Genomic DNA, 10,684 nt, shown 5'->3' with positions numbered 1-10,684 from the left:
AGGCCGCAACTGTTAGCGTCACACGAGCGCTCGTCTTCAATTTGTTTCAAACGAAACGAGCGAAAAACATTGCCTGTAGGGGGGGGGGCATGGGCGGTGAGGAAGAGTGATCTTGTCAGGCTGCGTCGCAGCACTCAGTCCGGGCTCAGTCCACCGACAGACATTCGCGCGTACGGATCGTTCGCTCCCGTTTGGTGCCGTTTAGTGTGTAGTGCGTCTGTGAGTCTGTTGTGTTTGCCGGTTCTGTGATCGGTTGTGTGGACGGTTTCTTGAGCGTCCTAGACTACCGGAGTTTGAAGGATTAAAAGTGCATTTAAAATAAGCCAAACAGTGGACCAATTGAAGCCACAGGGGGTGCACATGGAAAACGGCTAGCAGCAGGTTAGGACTGCAAAACTTTCACGGATGTAGAAATCAAAGAAGAAAATCCGGATCCGGAGCGGGGAAAAGGCCAGTGGAGTAGTGATCGCCAGATATCCAGTTGCTAACCGTACATGAAGCTGCAGTGCAAGTTGGAGGTTCTCTTTTTTTTTTCTTACTTCAAGCACTTAATTTACCGACCGCTTCCGTACGATCAGACACCGTCCCAATATACAGCTCAATACAGTGGACCTATCGGGTAAAGAGTAATAGAAACCGCTTCGCACCAAACGCAGCCAGTTCCACCAGCGTTTGGCGCCCCGCACCGTTGGGCATCGAAATACTGATTGAACGGGAGGCCGTTTGTCTCTCGCTTTCCACAGAACAGAGGGCGAACAGGAGAGCCACGGAGGCGGCGGCGGTGACAAACAAGGCGAGGCGTTGATCTGATAAAATCTAATTGCTTTAGTTTGTTTGTTTATCGCACCACGAGATCTGCAAACGATCTCGTCCTCTGCCTTTTTTGCTCTGAAGAGCGACGGACAAGTGCCTTTGGTTCTCTGTTTGGTTGTGCGTGCCCTTTTAGAGAGAAAGATAGTAAGGGAGATACAACCTGAGAGAGAGATTCTAACAGCTGTTTTAAGTGATACGATCCGTAGCAGCGGCAGCTTCATCGTAGGGCTTCTTGAAGGACGGCATCACGGGTCTAATCAGGGCACGGGACACAAAATAAGATAAACAGTTGCCCATCCCGCCCAGCTCCTACCTCGCTGGCTGGTTCTTCCACCGATGTCGTAACTCTCCCAAGGACACCAGAACACCTCAACAGTTCAGCAGAACAGAACGGTGTCACTTTCTAAACAACGCACCTTCAAAAAAATGACACACCTTACCACACCCCTGCTGGTATGCATCATCGTCACCGTCGGTTACCGAGCCCTGGCAGTGGCGGCGTACGGCCAGCAGCCACCGAAGCGGCCCCACATCGTCCTCATCACCGCGGACGATATGGGCTGGAATGACGTCGGGTTTCACGGCTCGAACCAGATAGCGACGCCGCACATTGACGCGCTCGCGTACGACGGTGTCATCCTGAACCGGCACTACTCGGCCCCGATGTGTACGCCGTCCCGGGCGGCCCTGATGACGGGCAGACACCCGATCAACGTCGGCATGCAGCACTACGTGATCGACAGCGACGAGCCGTGGGGCCTCGGGCTGGACCAGCGCATCATGCCGCAGTACTTCCGCGCCGCCGGCTATCGGACGCACATGATTGGGAAGTGGCACCTTGGCTTCTTCACCGAGCACTACATACCGACGAACCGGGGGTTCGACACGCACATCGGCTACCTGGGGCCGTACGTGGACTACTGGAGCTACGTGTCCAAGATGAATAGCGTGAGTATAGGGGGTGGAGATGGAACGGCAATCAATGTGTTTTACCTGTTTTGCATGCATGACATATTTCGATGCGTTAAGAACAGAGATAAACCGAAATAGACACGTTTATCGAAATAGTTCTACAATAATTACAATCATTTAGCTCACTTGCTCACGTTAGCTCCCTTGATTAGCTTAAGCCAGTGTTTCCCAAAGTCATCCATACATACAAATTGGCGCAAATGGTAAACAGTTTATTAAAGACCTTCTACTTATTTGGCGCAATAATTGTCGGTCTAGGCCGGCCTTTACCACTAATTGCTTAGCCTATCAGTGACTGTGTTTAAATACAGTATCAAACCACAGAATTAAAATAAAGTTATATTTTTCATAATATAATATAAACTCACAATGATAAGCTTTTTTGCTAAATTGTAATAATTTATTTGTAATTGGTTGTAATAATTTGGATCTAGTACTTTGCAATAATCAAACTTTGCCAGTAATTAATCAATATCAATAATTAATAGCTTAAGTAAATAGTGTGTAGTTCATGTTGATTATTTAAATTACCAGCATTTTTTTTAAATCAATTACTGACTTAGCTACTTTTACCGAGCATGGCATGAAAAACACAACAAGAGTTAAATGATTTATGTTTTTATTATCAGTTATTTTGAATTGTTTGCTCCTTTCCACTTCAATGTATCATTTTTTATAACAATGTAATTGAAATGTGTATTTGTACGTACAGTCTGTTCCCGAGTTACGCGGTTTTTGCGTTCCCGACGAATCCGCGTAACTCGAATAGCCGTGTAAGTCAAATTTTTCATATTTTTAAAATATAATACTATTAATTACTCGTAGTTTTTTATTTAATTTAGTACTTTTATACACTTAATCATTTATTTGATGTGATTCGTGCAGAAAAATCTAATATTTCTGGCTTTTCAGCGGTTTCAATTTTAAGCAAAATTGCAATTTTTACCGAACTTGAAGTAAATTGTACTGATTTGACATGTGATCTGTCTAATTTAGAAAACCGCGAATCTCCGAATCCGCGTAAGTCGAGAACCGCGTAACTCGGGAACAGACTGTATATCTTTTATTCAAAATAGAAGGAAAATATTATCTGTATTTAGTTTAAATACGGTTAACTGCTATGAGGGATGGTTAGAATTATTTTTTGATTTTTTAATGTCAAATATTGTTTTAGCATGAAAATTTGGGGTTGAGATCACAAGAAGTTATATGCATCTATATCTTACAAAATATACAGTATACCCCTTCATAACGTTATAAGTTTGGCGTATTTAGAGCAAATCGAACTGCTCCTCAAATACTCCTTTTTGACGAAAAAATTTTCGCATAACAAGACATTACTGATACTTTTTTGCAATTAGATTTATGCACATAGAATTTAAAAATAGAAGTGACAAAAGGGCATCATGAACAAAATAAGTTTTTTTTAATATATTTGTTACTCTATAAGAATTTTGGATGTTTATAATCGATTCATCTGTTCATCTGCGGCTACTAGTTGAAGAAGTTTCGTAAAGAACAAATTAGGCTTGTTATCTGAAGGTTAACTGATAATATAACATGTAATTTGAGTTATAATGATATTAATTCCCTCAGTTATTTACACTAATACACAATTTAACTTTCTATTAAACACGAACATAAACCCTAACATAATTCATTTTTTAGTTTTTATGATGCAAAATATAATTTTCTAAAATAGGTGCTCATTACACAAAGCTTGGGAGCCACTGACTTTATAACAAAATTTATGCACACAATCTGTTTCAAGGAGATCAAGGTTTAGAAAAAAAACAAATTCTGCCCCATCTGTTTGCTTGGGTTTGGTCTATAATTTGACATTAGGCAAAAAACGGTGTCTAGAACAGATAAATGCTCTTTCATTCAACCTCCTGTGGCTATTGACTTCGAATCAGTGGCCGGATACAAAACTAGTTGATCGGTCGTTTTGTTTTTTGCTACACTGGGGGGATCGTACCTCAAGGTTAAACGATTCAAAACACTAATTTGTTTGCATCTCTAGAACATATGTTTTTTGGTTGCTGTTTTGTTTTGCATCTTTTACCCCTTTTTCTGTTCCTTGTTTGGTAGACGGCACACAAACCAAGAACGAGATTGATGTAATAAAGCACACCTTTTGCTGCTGGCAAGTCACTGGCTATTGCTACGACCGGTGCCTCGCGTCACGCGTTATCATTGCACAAACAGAAGATCCCTCAATAAAGCTTACTCCCACCCAGTTTCCGGGCCGATTGCGATGCAACGTGAACAAGAATGGTACAATTGTTTTCTTCCCGCGCTCTCCACGCGCTCCATATCCACAGGGTACCTTCGAAGGCTACGATATGCGCCAGAATCAGTTCGTCAACTATGCCGCCAACGGGACGTACGCGACGGACTATTTCACCTCGGCCGCGCGGGACATCATCGCGCAGCATGGCAAGAGCGGTCAGCCGATGCTGCTGGTAATGAATCATCTGGCACCGCACGCGGGCAACGATGATGATCCGCTGCAAGCACCGCAGGAAACGATCGATCGTTTTGCGTACATCGGCAACAGCGATCGTCGCACGTACGCTGCCATGATGTCGAAGCTGGACGACAGTGTCGGCGCCGTGTATGAGAGCCTGCGAGCGAACGGTATGCTCGACAACTCGATCATTGTGTTTCTGAGCGATAATGGAGGTGTTACGCGCGGCATGCACAGCAACACCGGCTCGAACTATCCATTCCGTGGTGTAAGTGTCTAATGTGTAAGTCTCTCTCGGAAATACAAAGCTTAATAGTGATTTGTTCCTCCTCAATTTGTCAGCAAAAACACTCCCCCTGGGAGGGTGCGGTACGAACCGCAGCACTCATCTGGAGCCCACTGCTGAAGGACACGCAGCGCGTCTCGAACCAATGGTTCCACATCTCCGACTGGCTGCCAACGCTCGCTTCTGCCGCCGGCATTGCCTTGGGCAACAGCTCCTTCAGCGATATCGATGGCATCGACCAGTGGGAAGCACTCGCGTACGGTACGGGCAATCCGCGCCAGAGGCTGATGAACAATCTGGACGAAATCTTCGGCTACACCAGCTACATGGAGAACGGGTTTAAGTACATCAACGGCACGACACTGAACGGGGTGAACGATGCGTGGTACGGTGAGACGGATCCACTCGATCAGCTGCCGGACGATGAACAGTATCTCAGCAGTGTCATGGCCACCCGGATTGCCCGTGCTGGCCGGCTGGATGAGAAGCTTATCTCCTACCTTCGTCGACACGCGACCGTCAATTGTGGGAACTCAATTGCAACCAAACCCTGCAATCCGTTGGTGAAACCGTGCCTGTTCGACATCATCAACGATCCGTGCGAAATGCACGACATCTCGGATGAATATCCGAAACGGCTGCGTGGAATACGCAACCGGCTGGAGCTGTACCGGCTTCGGGCAGCTAAACCGCGCAACCGGCCGCACGATCCAGAAGCCGATCCGTCCAAATTCGGTGGCGTTTGGAACTGGTGGCGTACCGATCCGACCAAGGCAGCTTCCCTGCAGGACGAAGCCGATGACTCCGCGATGCCACCACCGTCGCACTCCCTCGCCAAGGACACGCAGCTGTTTGTAATTATTCCAATAGTAGTAGTCGGTATTATCTTTGTGACTGGCACCTTACTATATCTTTCGAACAAAAACATTATCAAACTGTGCCGTAGGACCAAGAAGCAAGATTCCGCCACTATGCCCAGCGAGATACCGACGGACGCGTCCAGCCCGGATGGTAAAGCGGCGGCCGATGCTGCCTTTAGCTCGAAAATCTACGTCATTAGCGATAGGGATATGGACAGGTAACGCAATTGGCAGATCGGTAATTGGCTTTCTTCTTTCTCCGAACAAAACAAAATCAAATCCATTAAAATTGGTATGGAAAGGAAAGGATAATGTAGGACACTAAAATCACTACTATGCACCACAACTCTTTCACACATGCACCTTTCTCCCTACGGTTGTACAGCTAACAGGGGAATGGGATGAGATTCTCTGTAAGGTTTACAGTTACCAAAGAAATTGTACACTAACACCAAAATGTTGGGCAAAAACATTAGCTGCTTCCGGTTAACATTGCTTCTAATTTTTGGAAGTATTTTTGTAGCGTTTGTAGCGAAGGAAGGTCCCACATGGTCGATTGTCTGCAGGAGTTGGAAATGTTATCTATTTATTTTTGCCATGTTTTACAGCTCATCAAAGCAAGATCAGTGCAGCGTGTGAACATTGATCGGCGAAGATCTTCAGTTCCATATCGGCCAACGATCCACCAGCAACGCTTATTTGTTATCACCGAATTATTGCCAGAAATAAATATTTCAGACTTCTCATTCAATGTAAATTTTTGTTGTCCCTGTAGATGTTGTGTTCTAGCTTGTATTAGAGACTCTGGAGAGTGTTTAAATTAAAAAAAACGTTCATGGATAAACACAGGGGTGCGTACATGGGAGTGTGTTATTCAACTTGGCGCTAGAGAGGGCCATCCGCGACTCGAGGGTGGAGACTACGGGAATCATCTTCTTTAAGTCAACCCAGATCCTGGCATACGCTGTTGATATAGACATCATTGGTCTGCGGCTCTCCTATGTAGCAGAAGCCTACCAAGAGATTGAGAAGGCAGCAGAGAACCTCAGATTGCAGATAAACAAGGCAAAGGTCAAACTGATGGTGGCAACATCAGCGAGCCTACCAACAACAAATCAAAACTTACGTAGGCGTGACGTACATATAGGTGAAGTCGTTCAAGAATTCAAAGGTCAAATGTCAGGCCAAACGACAATAACACGGTAGCTAAGTTGCGCGCAAGGATGCTGGCTGCCAACCGGTCATACTACAGACTGTAAAATCTGTTCACCTCAAAAGACCTGTCGCGACGGACGAAGCTGGTACTATATAGACTATACCTGTGTGGTACCAGAATTCACATACACCTTTGGGACATGGACACTGTCCAAATCGGACGAAACCCTGTTAGCCGTGTTTCAGAGGAAGATGCTCAGAAGGATTCTTGGCTCCGTATGTGTGGAAGGACAATGGATGAGTTGTTATAACGACGAGCTATATGAGATGTACGGCGACCTCACCGTCGTACAACTTACAGGGGTTTCCAAGTCAGTTTTGAGTGTAAACATTGTCATCCACCACATGCAAAATGTTGTTCCACATCAATCTGACATTTCATTTCCATCACAATAATTTTTTATTTCTCCAAAATGATTTTCAACACGACTCAAGCTGGATTGAGTTTGACAGTTCCTTGTTATGTGTTGAAAATCATGTGTTCAAACTGGAATTTTATTTTGAAGCAAATGAACGATTTGACAGATGTTGAAAAACATCTTCTGAGGCAGGCCAAGACCTCAAGCGGACCGCAAAGCGGCGGATGAGAAAGTAAGTAAGCATACATGAGGGGCAAGATCGAGAGATTTTTACCAGCTTTGGAGAAGAATTGACAGGGAATTGGTTATGTCACCTATGTATGTGCATGAATGTATCGTGTCAACCAATGGTCGAGGCTATTACTTCTCCTGCACATGCTTTGCTGGAGCATATACTTCTCAAAATTGGTTTAGAATTAGCTATTACAGCATGTATATCCTTAGCTCAGATGGCCCAGAACTAATGTTAGTAGAGAACCACAGGAAACATCAATAGGGAACCCACGAGAAACTTATTCTACATCCTACTTACGAATTTTTACATTGAGTTTTGAGTAGCTTCGTGGAAAATGGTCAAAATGTGATTTTTTACACATAATTTTCGATATTTTCAGCTCTTTTACCAAACTGAACAATCAAATTAATCAGCTGAGTTAATGAAACTAAATTAAAATTAAAATTTAAACTTATCCACGTGTGAGCGGCCAAAACAAGGGTGAAGCAACGGAAATATAATATTCAAATAAAAATCATGCTTTGACACCCCTGTCAAGGCGGCTGTTATTCACCGTGAGCTGTCAGTTGGCTTTTAGCCGTCACATTGCAAAACATTGCTGGGTCAATACTTCACCCAAAAACGCAAAGTGCAGGGCAAAATACTACTTTTCCACAATGAATTTGTTAATGAAATTAATCTTCCTTGCCTCCGTTTGGCTTTCGAGCACCTTTATTTACGTGAAAGCGGTAAGTTTGTGTCATTCAATTAGAAATAAATACGACTGTGGCTCTACTTACATGTGCTTGTTCTCTTCGTCGCGCGGTGGTAGAATTCCCTCGAGTACGATGGATGGCTAAACATTGCACTGTTCCACGCGCTGGATATCGACGATCCCAGCAAATTTACCCTGCGAGGCAACGTTACGGTCACAAACCGTAACACCGGACTGGTCTCGGTAGCGCAGGAACCGCTCTCCCTGCAAGACCGAAACAAGCTGAAGCGATTGGCCCAGGAGAACCGGCTGTACCGTCTCGAGGCACATGTGACGGATTCCGAGGGAGTCACCAAGTTCCTTACGTCCTCCAAAGCGGTTAGTATGCTTCCATATGTATGTGTCCAAGGATTTGCAATCTCCCTTTCCTTTCAGTGCGCACTGGCAAAATCGCAGCTCACCGACGTGCTATGGGTTTCGCTGGACCATACGGGCACGGTCACCGCCGTCACGCAATCGGTCAACAATGGCAACCTGAACGAGTGTGCCGACCTGTCCAACAGCGACGTGGACGTGCTGGACGAGTTTAACACGGATGTGTATGTGAAGCATACGGAGCCGGCACCGATTCCCGACACGGCCAGCTTCATCCAGAAGATGGAGCGCGAACGGGAGGCCCGGGAGCGGGGCGAAACCAAAGACAACCGTAGCTTCTTTGCGAAATATGTAAGCCGTGATGATTTTTTGGAAGCTTTCTGCTCGCACGAATGTTCTGCTAATCGACATTTTCTATTTCCAATCGCAGTGGATGTATCTTGTGCCAGTGGTGATTTTGCTGCTCATTTCCGCCACCAATCCGGAAGCAGGACAGCAGCGCTAAGCGCGCAGGAACGACAAGGGTCCTTCTGCTTCAGTTTCATTTTCTGTCATCCACACCAAATATTAAAAAGAAGCAGAACGATGCTGTGTGTGGGGGGAGAGTTCTCTCACTATCGACGACACGCCTTGACTAGTCTTTTATTGTTTCTTCTTCTCGCCGCTCGGCACCTCAATGTCCGCCTCGAGCTGAGCCGTCTTTTTCTGCAGCTTTTCCATCATTTTCTCCTCCTTTTCCTTTCGCTTCGCCTCCTTCACCTTCTTGCGATCTTCGCGCTCCTTCTGGGCCAACATCTCCTGGAACCGCTCGTCGCGCGGATCCACCTTAAAGCCAAAGTGTCTGCGCACCTCCTCCACCAGCCGATCCTTTCGCTCCTTGGCGGCCCGCGCTTCCGCCTCCTTCTTGGCGATGCGCGCATTCAGATCCGCCGTCCACTGGTCCAGCTTTTCTAGCTTCCGGGAGACTTCCGCCTCGCGGGCCTCTATCTGCGCCTTGCGCGCCTTCCGTTCCGACTCGTTTGCATCCATCATTTGCTTCAGGCTGAAGGGAAATGCAACACGCTCGTATTCCGCTCTCTCGTACGCTTCCTTTTTCGTCGGGAAGCAAACTCCTAAAATGGAGGAAAAACAAACACAACATTAGCTTGAAGTGTTTTACCGGTCTTACCCTTCGCACCCACTACTCACGTGGATCCACCTTGCTTCCATCGATGCCGTACCGGCCCAGCATCATGCGCTTGTACTTGACCGTTTCGTGTATCCAGGACTGGGACTGTTCGTACGGCAGCACACCGTGCAGCATGTTCCGGTGCTGGGGCAGCAGTCGGGATTTGTTCCGCAGTGTCGCTATCCGGGCTTCGCGCGCTTCCATCGATTCGGCATCATCGTCCACGAAGGTTACCGGCAGCTCTTCTGTCGCCGGTTCTTCGCTCTCCAGCTGTTCGGCCTTTTTGGCATATTGTGTGATGCCGCCTGTGAAGGACCGGACGAGGGTAAAGCACTGGCTGACGGTTGTGGTTGGAAAACGCCGAAAAGGAAGCATTTTCACTGGAAACATCCTAAAATTATGTGATTTTCGTGCACGAGAAGAATTGCGTGTGGTGTGTGGTTTGTTGTGTAAGTTTTTGTTATTATTCAGAAACGTCAAACTGGATGGTCAAACGGGAGGCATTGTGACCAGATTATTTTGGCGGTTTTCGGAACGCGATCCAGAATGTTATCGGTAATTTTTGGAAGGAGTTTCAATATTGAAGGAGTATGGTTTTTTTAACTTGTCGGTCAGTATTATGAAGAAATCTGTGGTTTTCGGTAATATTAGTAATGTGCTCTCTCGACCACCCCACGACTCCGATCCGACCACGACTAATGTTAATCCGATTCCGACTTCGTCAAAATGGAACCACTAGATCCGCTCGGTTTTCGATCCACCCAGAGTCGTCCGGAGCCGTCCGGAGTCGTTCGGAGTCGTCCGTAGTCGTTCGGAGTCGTCCGGAGTTTTTCGAAGTCATTTGGAGTCGGAGCCGTCCGGAGTTGTTGAGAATCAGAGTCGTCTGGAGTCGTTCAGACTCGGAGTCGTCCGGAGTCGTTCGGAATCGGAGTCGACCGGAGTCGTCGGAGTTGCTCGGATTCATTTGGAGTCGTTAAGGCAGCGGTAATCGCTACTGCGGGCGTGCGGGCGTACGTGCGGAAAAATCAAAATTGTTTGATTCTGACGCATGCGGTTGCTAACTGTCACCCGCTGCGGGTGTCAAATTCCATACATTTTCAGAAAACGCACGCACGCCCGCATCAGCGATCACCGCTGCCTAAGGGAACGGTCAGAACCTCGCCGCATGCGCTTTTGCCGCCATATCCCATACCATCCCATACAAAAGCTTGCAAATCCCATACAAATGCTTGCGGCA

General features: G+C 46.4%; 3 protein-coding genes across 5 annotated transcripts; 2 read left to right on the top strand and 1 right to left on the bottom strand.

Annotated features, from left to right (window-relative positions):
• Positions 1-6,147, top strand: LOC121599561 (arylsulfatase B-like). Of its 3 annotated transcripts, XR_006005689.1 has the most exons (5): positions 4-1,761; positions 4,110-4,523; positions 4,598-5,395; positions 5,488-5,619; positions 6,010-6,147. XR_006005689.1 is itself a non-coding variant. In XM_041927437.1 (4 exons), the coding sequence occupies exons 1-4, from the start codon at positions 1,240-1,242 to the stop codon at positions 6,038-6,040; spliced, it is 1,989 nt and encodes a 662-aa protein (XP_041783371.1). In that variant the 5' UTR covers positions 1-1,239; the 3' UTR covers positions 6,041-6,147. The 3 variants fall into 3 exon arrangements, 2 of the variants coding, with proteins under 2 accessions (XP_041783371.1, XP_041783373.1); XM_041927437.1 differs by having other exon boundaries at positions 1-1,761; positions 4,598-5,619; XM_041927439.1 differs by having other exon boundaries at positions 5,488-6,147.
• A 1,638-nt stretch (positions 6,148-7,785) lies between these two features.
• On the top strand, positions 7,786-8,901 carry LOC121600125 (ER membrane protein complex subunit 10). Its single transcript, XM_041928444.1, has 4 exons — positions 7,786-7,938; positions 8,022-8,282; positions 8,340-8,630; positions 8,710-8,901. Exons 1-4 carry the CDS (start codon positions 7,867-7,869, stop codon positions 8,782-8,784), a joined length of 699 nt encoding a protein of 232 aa, XP_041784378.1. The 5' UTR covers positions 7,786-7,866; the 3' UTR covers positions 8,785-8,901.
• Positions 8,873-9,916, bottom strand: LOC121600124 (growth arrest and DNA damage-inducible proteins-interacting protein 1). Its single transcript, XM_041928443.1, has 2 exons — positions 9,468-9,916; positions 8,873-9,391 (listed from the first exon to the last, which is right to left on the bottom strand). Exons 1-2 carry the CDS (start codon positions 9,835-9,837, stop codon positions 8,922-8,924), a joined length of 840 nt encoding a protein of 279 aa, XP_041784377.1. The 5' UTR covers positions 9,838-9,916; the 3' UTR covers positions 8,873-8,921.
• Positions 9,917-10,684: the final 768 nt, after the last annotated feature.

This window comes from Anopheles merus, chromosome 3L (genome assembly GCF_017562075.2).
Source record: "Anopheles merus strain MAF chromosome 3L, AmerM5.1, whole genome shotgun sequence".
Taxonomy (NCBI): domain Eukaryota; kingdom Metazoa; phylum Arthropoda; class Insecta; order Diptera; family Culicidae; genus Anopheles; species Anopheles merus.
This window is presented reverse-complemented; position numbering and strand designations above follow the sequence as displayed.